The sequence below is a fragment of the Cololabis saira genome, chromosome 6 (genome assembly GCF_033807715.1).
Source record: "Cololabis saira isolate AMF1-May2022 chromosome 6, fColSai1.1, whole genome shotgun sequence".
Lineage (NCBI taxonomy): Eukaryota > Metazoa > Chordata > Actinopteri > Beloniformes > Belonidae > Cololabis > Cololabis saira.
This window is the reverse complement of record NC_084592.1, coordinates 9346689-9359960: the sequence shown is the minus strand read 5'-3', so window position 1 is coordinate 9359960 and position 13272 is coordinate 9346689. Positions and strand designations below refer to the sequence as shown.

At 41.5% G+C, this 13272-nt stretch overlaps 1 protein-coding gene across 1 annotated transcript in view; it reads left to right on the top strand.

Moving 5' to 3' along the window:
• The first annotated feature begins 317 nt into the window (after positions 1 to 317).
• Positions 318 to 13272, top strand: part of kcnh3 (potassium voltage-gated channel, subfamily H (eag-related), member 3) — a 227388-nt gene continuing 214433 nt past the window's right edge. Inside the window, exon 1 of the mRNA XM_061723226.1 lies at positions 318 to 679. Within this exon, the coding sequence (XP_061579210.1) occupies positions 604 to 679 (76 nt within the window). The 5' untranslated portion in view covers positions 318 to 603. The remainder of the gene's footprint in view (positions 680 to 13272) is intronic.

Here is a 13272-nt window from a genome sequence, read left to right as displayed (position 1 = left end):
CCTCCTTTCAAAGCTTCTGGCGTCTTATTTGATTTGTTCAGACTTGAGCAGATCGGATAAACTGTGGGAAAACCTCATCTTTCCAAACAGAATCTTGTTAGTTGTCTTCCTCCTCCACTTTGAAACAGGACCACAGCTCTGCAGGACGCGAAAGGGCGTCATGTGACACCCAATTGTGGCACGATTACCACGCAACAAGAAAGAGAGGGAGGAAGAAGTGAGAGAGAGAGAGGGATGGAGCCGAGGAGGAGCCTGCTCCTATAAGATTCACTCCACGCTTCCATCAGCACCAAAACTTGCAGTCCACCCCATCAATCACCACCCGTCTCCAGGTTTTGCGCTCACTTTGATTTGCCACAGGGTTTTCCGGAGGGTGCACAGGTGCATCCCGCCCTGAATGCTCCCCGTGTACTTGATTATTATGGTCACAACCCCCGCGGTGCCAAGGTGGAGTCGCCGCGCGTTTCTCGGATCGGTGCGCTTCTCCAGGGGCTGGGATGCGCACCGGGCACTTCTCGTTTCCTCCCGAATTTCGGGTCTGAGCAGGAGTCCAGTTCTGGCCCGGGACGCCGGGGCAGGAGGAGCCAGTCCACCCGGAGCAGGATGCCGGTGATGAGAGGGCTGCTGGCCCCGCAGAACACCTTCCTGGACACCATAGCCACCCGCTTCGATGGCACCCGTGAGTAACGAGCACCGTCCAGTGAGCCCTCTCTGCAAACTGAGCTGCAAACTGGGCTGGTTTACTGAAGGCGCTCAAAAATGCAAAGATTATAAAAGTTCTAAAATTGGGTCCTGCAGCCTCAGAGGACTAATATTTACAACTTAAAATTCTATTAAAAAAAAACAAAACAAAACAAAAACTAAAAAAAAAACAACCTTCAAGTGAACCTCACAAAGATTTGGAAAGCCAGAAGTTTTGATCATACATCATATAAGTCTGCATATCACTCATTAGACATTAATGCGGTTGAAGACTTCCTTGGATGTGAGGCAGGCTGTGATACAGGACTGGCCAAGTGTCACTATGTCCAGGCTTCCCCTGGCTTCCCCTGGCTTCCCCTGTGTTTTGTCTGTAAAAGCAGGAAGGCTGTAGTTCAGGGCGAAGCCCACTCAGATCTTTCCCACTTTACTACACAAGATGAGCAATCTCAAATCCTGCTTTATTGTGATCTCTGTGATATCAGTTCTGAGAATTGGCAGCTGAGACTGTGAGGGAGAGAGTGAGGCTGCACGCACAGACTATGTTTCCTTTTTTTCCTTTGGCGAGGTTTTGCTGGGAACAGATGCAATGAGCAGCCCGTCTTGTGTCTGTGTGTGTGTGTGTGTGTGTGTGTGTGTGTGTGTGTGTGTGTGTGTGTGTGTGTGTGTGTGTGTGTGTGTGTTTGGGTGCATGTTGAGTTGCTGGGTGGGTGAGATGCTTATGCCACATTTGGGGGCTGTTTCTGTATTTAGTATTCAGAGTGGTGGGAGTTTATGCGAGTCCGCGAGTGGGGCAAGCCAGCGTCTCCCCAAAACCAGTTATGCGTGACAGAGCCGTAGAAAAGATTATGAACAGGCAGGAAGCGAGTCCCTCGGAGGCAGTTACTGATCCCACTCAAGGTCTCCTCTCATCACTACAGATGCGAAGCTCCTGGTTTGTCTCTGACAGACATTTACATGTCCCCACTTTGAAAGGCAAAGTGACTTGTTGCAAGAAGGATCTGCTGCACACAAAAGACACCTGCAACTTGTGCTGTATTGTCCTTTCTCTAAAGCCACGTGCAAGCCAACCTTTAAACACTGAAATATTCACAAGTAAGGTTTTGTAAACATGCACTGCACATATACAGCATACTGACACAGAAATCAGCAAGCGAGCCAGCTCCCGTTCTGTAGATCAGCTCTTGTTATCTACAACACAAGTTGCAGCTATTTTTCTTTGACAGACTAAGACACGGCCCTTTTTACTTGCTGAGGTGTGATAATTGCACATTTTCAGCAGTACATTTGCAGTCATTGTAATTAACACGAAGGGATGTCAGGAATTCATCGTGGCATTTCTCCTTGTTGGAGGAGGAGGAGGAGGAGGAGGAAGAGGTTGAAATGAGAGGTTGTGGGGGTGGGGAAGGCGGTAATGTGTGCTGGCTGTTGGGGAGGAGGGTGTGGGGTGTCGCTCCTGTGGCAGATGGAGGAGGATGAGGAAGGATGGGGTGGAAGGGGCTTTTCTGATGTCTACATAAAAATCCATCTTTTTTCTGGCTGTAACAAAGACACTGATGATTTTTAAAAGAAATGAATTGACATGAACTCATTATTAAATCCCACACTGGTGGAAATGTATGGGTGGATCAGTGAAGTGATGTGTTATGTTTTTGACGATGTGAATCAGATGTAAAAAACAATTACTTGAACGAGCTCTTCACCGGTGACACATTTCTGTTGTTTGATAAAGTATGTGGGGTTGTGCTACTGGTGTTACGCTTAGATACCTCAGACCTGACCATGTACAGTTTCGATGAAGTTGAAATGATTCTTTTTACTGAATGGCATCAAGCTTGAGATCAGGTCAGAAAGCTTTGACATGCTGACGTTCAGCTGTTTAAATGGGCTCTTGGGACAAGGAACATACCCCCACTGGGGTCCTGGAGGAGGCACGGGAGTCACCCGGTCCACAGGTGGTTGGTGACGAAGGCGTTCAACCATGTTTCTTGGGGTATTCCCATTGAGGTGGTTCTGGGAGTATTTTTGGGCGTATTAATGCCTTATACAAACAGAGCAAGAATTTGGTCCCCATTGCAGGTGGTATGTCCGAATCATTCATCATGGACTTTGAACTCTGCCCTCTGCTTTAATGTTGTCAGAGTTTCATCTCTGTTTTTTTTTTTACGGATGACGTGATTCTGCTGGAATAATTGAGCCCTGACTGGAGCGGTTTGTAGCCGACTGTGAAGTGTTGGGAATGAGAATCATGATTGTTGGCAGGGTTATGCAGCAGGCGGCTTGGCGTGGTAAACCAGAATAAAATAAGTAGATACCGCAAAAACGGAGATAACAGAACTTCATACAGTCTTTTGTTTCACTCGATCCACAACTGAAGTCAGCTGTGGATGCGCAGCCGTTTATTGAACACACCCACAAATCACAGCACCTGTCTTGTCAATCAGCTCAACCAATTAACGAGTGACACCACACAACTTGAGTCCAAACAAAGACAAATAATTGAGAGCACTCTCTCCTCAGCAATGATGGTGCTCAGTTGGAAAAGTGGCGGACATGACCTTTACAGGTTGAGGTGAAGTCTTAGGTGGAAAAGTTCAAGTACTTGGTTACTTGTTCAGGCGTGAGGGGAGAATGGAGCAGGAGATTGACAGGTGGATCAGCGTGGTGTGGTGCTGGGCTATGTACCAGTCTGTTGTGCTGAAGAGAGAGTTTGGAGAAAAGGCATGACTCTGTTTACCGTTGAATCTTCGTTCCTACTCTCTCCAACGATCACAAATTATGAGTAGTGAGTGAAAGAATGAGGTCGAATAATCCAAGCCGCTGAAAAAATGAATTTCCTCCGTTGGGTTGCTGGGCTTTCCCTACGAGATGGGATGAGAGAAGGTTTGTGAGTAGAGCTGCTGCTTTTTCACATCTACATGGCCTGGCCATTTTAGGATCCCCTGTGGATGCCTCCCTGCGGGGGGTCTTGGGCATGTCCAATCCAAGAAGGCCCCGGGGTAGACCCGGCATATCCATTCTGGACCCTCTGTGGACAGATAATGGTGGGGGTGTAGAACGAAACGGGCTCCTATTTGTTTCAATTATGTCTGTCAGTCCCGACCTGTTGCCATGGTTACAGGCCCCACTCTGGAGTAATATGACAACCCCACTTTTCTTGTGAAAAGATTAAAGTCCTACCTTGGGGCCTTATTAGGAGCCGTGGGCCAAGTGGGCCTGAGCCCTTATTAAGTATATTCCTGCTGAAACCTAACCAAGTTTTTTTGATCATTTTATCTTAACCACAGTAAAAAGTGAAATTGAATAATACTTTATTAATCACTAATGGTAAATTATGTCATTGCAATGTGAATTTCTTTTTTTTTTTTTTTAACACTATATTTATTGACATTTTTTCCAATTATTACAACAATACAGTTATCTGTAAATAAAATGTACAATAAAAATAAAAAAACAATGAAAGAAAAAAAAAACAAGCATAATGAAAATAATGAAATAATAATAAGGAAATGAAAATAAAAACAAGCATACATTGAGAAACTTTTGGATAATAATAGGTGGGGTTGAAATCTCCAGAGGTAAAAGGAAATGCTTTGGAGTTGTATTTTAGTTGCCTGGCAACAGCTGCAGTGATGATATCACATGCTACATCAGCAGGTTTCTCAGGTAAACTCTCTCAGTAGACAGCATGGACACTTACGCTGTAAACAATACAACATCTGGGGTGGAGAGCTGCAATTTCCTAGGCACATGGTCAGGATGACACCATCTGTTAACGTGCACTACAAGCACTCCTACCCCACCTCCGTCGGTCTGTCTGAAGTCGTTTGGTAGGCTTGGGCCTGGAGGACCCAGGTTCAAGTCTCCAGGTTGGCAACAGAGGTGAATGACTGCGGACTCCCGAGCACGGCACTTAACCCCCGACTGCTCCCCGGGCGCCAGAGAGCTGGCAGCCCACTGCTCCCATAGTGTAACTAGTGATGGGTTACAAGCAGAGGACTCATTTCGGGTAATCCTCTCTAGTCACTCCGCCTGTCAAAATGATAGAGAACAATTTGAATTTTACACTTCCTGAATATAGTGAGATCATTTTTTCGACTACAAGTGATCCATGAAATGACCTAATCCTGGCCTTGTCCCTGTGCCACCACTTCATAAAGTATAGTCAAAACGGTTGTGCTCATTTCATGCATTTCTGTGGGGGAGAGTGTTCATTGTTTTGTGGATTATGCCCTCACTGTGGCTGGTTTCTGTGTGCACAGACCTTGGGTGAATTGCTGTGTATTATTTTTACCTTTTTTTTCCTAACCAAAATGCAATTTTCAGTCAAGAAAATAAGACTCTTAACCATAAAAAACTGGATTGTGTAAGAAGAGACTCTTCAGTACACATTATTTTTTGATTTGAAGTGCTGCATCTCAATATCAAGACTTCTGAATCACGTAAATGGAAGAAGGTTATTGTTATAGACAGCCTATAGCCCCCTCCCCCCACATGATGCAGCAAACACCCCTCAGAATAGCATGACAATTACAACACATGCACAAATGCGCACGAAGAGGATGTGCAAACAAAATCTGACAAATGATTATGCTCCCTGGGGATTTTGAATTTTTCTGTTTCATAATGATTTGAATTGGACAAAATTGTAATCAAAATCATTACAGGATTTGAATTGAATATTGAAATTAGAAACTGGAGCAAAGTGGGCAGATTGAGTGTGGAGAGATAGAAGCAGTGCCTGGTTTTTAATCAGCGTTTGTTTGTCTGTTTGAGACAGTGCTCCCCAGAAAAGGCAGCAGCTGTGTGCGACTACATGAGTCAATTGCTCCTATTAATTGAGTGGGCCTCGGCCTGGTCGTAATCAGGTTAGGGCTTGAGCCTGTTCACCACATGGACATGTCAGGACCAGCGTGGCATAAACTCCCACTGGCCCGCCATCAGATTGTCCTCTCAGATTTCGTTTTATTCCAAAAGTAGATGCAAATACATGAAGGCACAGTTCCAATATGGTTCCTGGGGTATACTTTTGCAGATGAGAGAAAGATTAATCTTCAAATTTGTCAAGGGGTCTGCAGATATGAAAGAAAAATCGCAATCTAGACTTAATTTCTACCCCTCATAGGCCCTTATCCTGGTCTCAGATTGTCTTTCCATGATTGCTTCTGTACACCTGCAGAGGAATCGGTTTTCAGTCAATAGTGCTGCTTGCACTGCTGGATTGTTGTTAACAAAACAAAAATTTATCGGCATAGAAGATGGTTTCTAAATCATTTTTTAAATGTAAAGATCTTTCCCCTCCATATTCTGTATGATCACACATCAAACCCATAAAGACCACTTGCTCCAGAGTCACATACAACTGAGATACTGTACATTCAACTCTGGCTCCTTCTTGCAGCAGAGAAGTGTCAATTTATCTGTCATCCCCCTCTTCTCCTCCTCCTCCTCATCTGCCCATCTTGTTCATTAGTTGTACCCTATCTTCTTTTTTTTTTTTAAACATTATCTTGTCCATATGTGTGTGCATACAGTAAGTGAGATTATGAGTGTGAAGGGCTGCAGGGATGGAGACGGTCATCACTTCCCTGTGCATGCTTTGTGTACATCTGTGCCTGGGAGTGCACAGATTAGTAGCGAGGCATTGTCATGTCTCAGGTGTGTGTTTTCCCTGTGGCGCTCTGTGCTCTCCCCACCCCTGGCTTCTAGTCAGGCAGGAGCAGATAATGATAGGACTAATAATGGATCAGCGGGGCTTTTCTCTTTCTGCTGTATTAGCACGCTACGATAATTGTATTTTCCACCAGATAAAAAGGCCTGAAAATCTGCATTCAAGAAGTCTGTTCAGGGAACATTATGAGGATGTCATGTGTTAATGTGCGTAGCGAGCGCACACAAGCATTTGCAGAAGCTTAGACAAAGTGTTGATGCTGAAGGTCTTACACAGATCTAATCTGCCTTCTTTTGCATCCATCCATCCACTTTCTATGCTTGTTTTATCCTGTGCAGGGTCAGGCGGGTCTGCTGGACTTTATCCCAGCTCATTACAGGTGAGACGCAGATACACCCCGGACAGGTCACCAGTCATTAGACAGTGGTCACAGAGCTTTTAGTGGAAAGTTAAGGCAGAATTCTGATGAGGAGCTCAGCCGACAGATGCTGAGAAGGATTAGACATGTTTAACAGACATTTATTTACTTTGTCCATGTAACAAACCCTATTGACTCAGTCACTGTAACCGGCTGATGCCAAAGGGACGTGGTGTAAAATTAATGGCAGTGGTGTCAGCTGGACAGGCAAAGACTCAGGGAGCACCAGCGCTTTTATCAAACTGCCTATATGATACTTTAAATTAGCAATGCAGTTCTTTGTGAGTGCCCCTATAGGTGTGGAGGTTAAGTAGGTCTTATGCCTCAAAGATTCCTTTGTTTCTCAGTCTTTTCATCAATCTCGTTGTCCCTTTCATCATTCCTTTCTTTAGTCTCACTTTTGCCACGACGTCTCCTGTAGCTCTGTGAGCTAATTGCATGATCGCTGATGTGCAACATAGTTCTGTAAAGGGACATGCAACTGTTGCAAGAAATTGCATTGGGAGTCAAAAGCTACCTTAAGAGAGGGTTTTTTTCCCGAAAGTAAGGATGAGAAACCACAAGTGCTAGATGAAACTTCCTAAAAATAATCAAATATGCCTTTAAATCAAATTCAAACTGATATCTTAACATTGAAAGTTTTAAGTGAGACCTTTTGTAGCAGCTATTCTTCTGCTGAATCTTTTGTCAAATCTAATCTAGTCCGCTTCACACAGTAATACGTCCAAGCCCTGATGATTTTTGAACTTTAAAAGCAGGAGTTCTTTGCAGACAGTCACGTTTGACTCCACCACCAAACTCCTTCAACCTCGTAATGCAGTCGGTTTACCCTCTTCTACCAAGCAATCAATCCTTTTGTATCCCCACATTATAGGAAAAAATTGTGTCTCCAGACGCAAAACAAAAGATCAGGTTTTATTTCAAAAACCTCCCACAAGACGGCGGATCACAGAAAACCCTGAAGTGAGGAGAAGAAAGTCAGACAGGGTTTTTAGAGATGGCGTATGAGTAATATAACCATATTTATGTAGTTTTGTTTTGCGGTTTTACGACACACCGTGTTGTAAAAAAGACTGACATAAACTGTAACATCATAAGAATACATTCATGATATTATTAGCCCACCTCATCTAATGACTTTACAAATAAGGCAATTTTTTTTTTACATAAACATCATCAATGTCACAAGTATCAGAATCTTGAAAAAATATCCAAGAGACTATGTTGTCCAGGGGTATTTGTAATAGATTATGTTTACTTTTTTTGTTACATAAATCAAACCATGATTTCATTTTCACAAAATGATGACTTTTTCAATATAAATGTCAGATCTTTTTCTCTCCATTTATTGTAATACATTTATCTAATGTTCTCTATTTCATCCCAACCCTCCCCATTTCATCATGTCAATTATCTGCATGCAACATTTGTTAGTTTTCATGGTTTGTTCTTGATAAATAGAAGATTATACAGCCTAAAATAATATCACACAGCTCCCTGTAACACTAGTAATGTAACGATGCTCTGTGAGCGTGAGATACAGTTAAATGGCTCTGATGACCGAGCCTGACACTCATGTGATTTCATGTTCCAGTTACTGTAAATCATAGTAAAGAACCAATTTAACGTATAAACACAGAAATGGGACCAACGTGAAAAAAAATGGGCAAAAACATCCAAAGGGAAGATGTAATAGATGATTAAGACGATTGCTGCAGCTAATACTCTTGCGTAATGCAGTGTGACTGTGTTTGCAATGTAGCTCAGCCTGCAGGTCATAATGTTGCTCTTGTTGTCACAAGCGGTTGAAAGAGCCGGGAAGGAGCAAATAATGGGACCAGAGGAAGAGGGGTATAATGAGTGATGGCTGGGTAATGACGGGGTGTGGGGTTTCCTCATGGTAGATTTGATTAAAATGTCGTATATGAAGAGGACTGAAGAGGGAGAGGGATGGAAAGGGACTGAAGAGTTCAGCCATTGCGGCTCCAAGTGATATTTTATTCTCATTTAAAAGAGAGTACTAGATTTCTTTCTGCTAAGGTCTTCTGGCGTTTAGTTTTATAGCTGGCCTCATTACTCTGAGGTCTTTAAAATAAACCTGTGACTGTAACAGCACTGGAGAAACATACAGTAAATGACAATAGTGGGCTGTCTTTCACTTGTTGCATTTCATAAAGCGATGAGACGTGATCAGAGATAAGATTTAATGAAACCATCAATTAGCTTGGCTCTTAAGTGCATTTATAATTTAGAGATCTCTGAAGTCAGTGCAGCTTATTTCATTATATCTGTCTCCATTTTGCTCTTATGAGGTGCCTGCAGTCAGATTATGTGGCTGATAATCAATGAAGAGAGAACTTGCTCACTGAATTAGGTCTTCCAGAAGATGAATCACTGTGGTGCACAGTCTGGAGCTGGAATAAAAACGCTTGCAGGTCTTTTTCTTAGAACTGTGTATTTGTACGCTGAAATCTATTTACGGCTGAAGTGGGCTGTTTTTGGCAGCGGTACCTGAGCCGCCATCAGCAGCTACCCAAACAAGAGCTGCCTCTTTTCAAGACGATCAATATGCATTCTTTTCACCACCTTTGTGCGATCAGAGCAGTTTAATCAGCCCGCAGACGAACCTACTCCCGCTGTTCAACAGTCAGAGTTCAAAAAACGTATCCGGAGTTCATCTGGAGGAGATCTCCACTTGTGCTTTTGCTGAAGGTTAACGAGAAAATTGTGGATTTATTCGTGTTTCCTGCTTATTTTATTATTTTGCATACATATTATACATATATATATATATATATATATATATATATATATATATATATATATATATATATATATATATATATATATACAGGACTGTCTCAGAAAATTTGAATATTGTGATAAAGTTCTTTATTTTCTGTAATGCAATTAGAAAAACATAAATGTCATACATTCTGGATTCATTACAAATCAACTGAAATATTGCAAGCCTTTTATTATTTTAATATTGCTGATTATGGTTTACAGTTTAAGATTAAGATTCCCAGAATATTCAAATTTTTTGAGATAGGATATTTGAGTTTTCTTAAGCTGTAAGCCATGATCAGCAATATTAAAATAATAAAAGGCTTGCAATATTTCAGTTGATTTTTAATGAATCCAGAATGTATGACATTTTTGTTTTTGTAATTGCATTACAGAAAATCACAATATTCTAATTTTCTGAGACAGTCTTGTGTGTGTGTGTGTGTGTATGTGTATATATATATATATATATATATATATATATATATATATATGTGTATTTGTTCTTTAGCTTCTTGAGTTTTCGTCCTTGTGTCACTCCACACTGCCCACTTCTCTGTGCTTGACCTTTAAGTTATAACTTCAGATTTTGGACTTAACCCTATCTCACTGCTTCATTATCCTGAAGAAAGCGTCCTAATTGGCGCCGAGCCTTTCCTAGAACATCATCAGTATCTGCCAATCACCTGTTCTCCTGACCTGGTGAGCAACACATCTGTCACGTACTGGTCTTTTGCTGTCAGGATATTGCTTGTCATAACAAATCAACACAGATGAAAGCCTTGAAAACTCCTTGCCTATACTTGAAAAGTACCGTGAGCTTTTACAAGACAGGAGCATTGGGCTCGCCGGGAACGAGGCGTTGCAGACTTATCCGCCGCCGTACCACCAGACTGCAGAACAGTTTCTTCTTCAACAGAGATTAGGGAGCTTGTCCTCGACAAGACACAAAAGCAACGTACTTTATGTGGATGACTTGATTATAACTTCATTTGTATATTGTTGCTGTTTTATAAGTTTCAGTGGGAGTGAGGCAGAGAACATGGTGCAGACAGGTGGAGAGGACAGAGAACCGGCAGAGAAGCTGATGGAGCTAGAAATAGTCGCCAGACCAGGTGGTCATTGAGGATGTCACCATGTGCGTAAGAAATGAGGCAAGCAAGAGACATCCGTGTGCAGCAGGAGAGGGTCTGAGCCGGAGACTATAATGGCAGTAAATGAAAGTGATGAAGCCAAAACGACAAGGGGTAAATTCGACTGCTCTGAAGTAATCTCTTCAAATAGGAAGCAGATGAATCCGAGCTGAGGCTCCATTAAACGCTGCATTCACTGCAGCCACATGGAAGTTCACAGCAGCTATTAGGGGCGTTTCAGGATGATTCCTCACATGGCGCGCTTTCTTCTCTTTTTTTTCATATTAACCAAATTTCAGCTCAATTAAGCTCATTTCACTGCCTGACTCTCCTCTGAAATGAGCGAATGCTCAGACGAGTATGATTTTTAATGTTCCTTGCTGTCTTAGGCTATTAGACTGAAAAGCTTGCATCTGCTTCCGAAAATTTCACAAACTAATATTTTTTTGATTATTTTGAACTGTGTAATCATAGTGGTTTTCATAAATGCTTATAATTACTAGAATTACCAGCCAGCTCGGAGCAGTAGCTGCAGCTCAGCGCTCAGTAGTACAGAAAACAACAGAAATTAAAGTAGGAAAAAATGGATACATACATTTGTGAAATTATATACATGCATATTATATATTTGTGCAACTTTTCAAGGTTTAGTAGAGAAAAGGTAATTATATTTAAAATAATATAGATTAAAGGCATAAAATGCTGTATAATTTAGATTCACACTGCACTGTGTTACTCCATCATTTACAGTATATGTATTCAGAATTGTATTTCACTATATTTAACAAAAAGAAATATTGGAAAATAAATTTGCAAAGAAATTATCAAAAGAAATGATTTTACACAGTAAAATTAAGTTGTCTTAAGTAGATGCACAAAATAATTGTCACTTGCTGTCACCTCTATCTTACAATTTACATTTAAATTTATCTGAGAGATTTTTATGGTGCTGATTGGAATCAAAAAGCAATACATTTAGTGAGATTATGGCCCGTTCCTGCTTTTTGTTTTGGGAATTTGTTGCTATCGACAAAACAAAACACAAAATATTTTAACTTCTTTACTTTTCCAAAAGAAAAAGAAAGTGTCACAGATATTTTTGAGCACCAAAATGATGTGGTATCAAGAAAAGGGACACGGAAGAGAGGGGTTTCTTACCCTTCTGAAGTAGCTCATACTAGCGTACTGTATAAGATGTGGGATTTGCTGAAGTCATCAGATAAGGCATGTTTTATTCCAAAGGCATATTCCTTCTCCAAAAGAAGAAAAAAAAAAAACTAGGATAGGCCTTTAAGCAAAATGAGAATTGGACTGGATAGGACTTAAAGATGCAAATATGTGCACAAAGAAGGACATGAAGAGGATACAAGGTCATGAGAAAATCTGCAGTGAAATCCATTGTCTAACAATCCCAGAGTTGGGGGACTGGCTGAGTGGCTTTATGTTCAAACCCCATTATTATTCAAATGGTTACACTTTTAGATGGAAAAAAAACATCAAATGATGCCACAGTCAATGACGTTAGCTCTCTTTTCTCTTTGGGTAGATGTTCTCGTAACTTGAAATATTTTTAGTCATTTAGTGATGTGACTCTGGGATAAACTGTTAAAGCAGGACTTCAGACTGCGCTCAAATATCTTATTTAAGTCCATCTTTGGTTGCCATTTGCAGTTTTGACATCTACTTGACGGATCATTTTGAAATGTAGCACAGGTAATAAAGTCACTCTTAGTGTTTTTATTCATCCAGCACCACCATCAGATCAAACAACTTGATCCTGAAGAAAAGGCTTTTGAGCATGTGTTGTTTTGACAGGCGGGATAAAAGTTTCAGGCTCTGAATGGCCCAGATTCTGCTGATTCTGCAAGGATGCTCGCATACAGATGGAGCTCAGTAATGCCTTTTCTCTAACGGGCTTCCTAATTGCATAAAAGTAACAGGTCATCAGCATTGTGTTTTGACCCCACGATACACAAATATGTAAATGCAACTTAAAAGGAGTACTGAACTTGTGTTTCACATTGTCAGAGCGTCTGTTCATTATCTGAACTAACAAACTAAATCTCAGGTGATTTGGTTTCATGACTCTGGGTACCTGATGGCTCATGTCACAATTTACCCTCATAAATGCTATTTAAAAAATCCTCCAACCCACCCCTCCATCTGTACATCCGTGTGTCCCTCCTGATCGTCTCCTCATAAGGCTGAATAATACCAATACATAAACAAACCAGTCGTCTGTTGTAGATAAAGCAGGGACTGCCAGTGCTCCAGAAGCCTTGATGCAGTTTTTTTAGCATGAGCTGATGCTTCTTTTTTTATTTTTTGGCACTAAAATGTCACTTAAATTCTACATTTTCGTTGCTCCTGCTTTCAGTGTCATGTCTTTTTGCAGCAAACAAGATTTTTAAACGCATATTGCACTGCAGGGAAGTTTCCACAGCCCTACTTTGATGAAACTAAAACCAAGAGTTAAACCTTGCACGTTCTCGTTCAGTCACACATCCAAATGGGACGTACCAGGTTCATTTGAGACCACGCTGACTGCACGGCCACCATGGGTG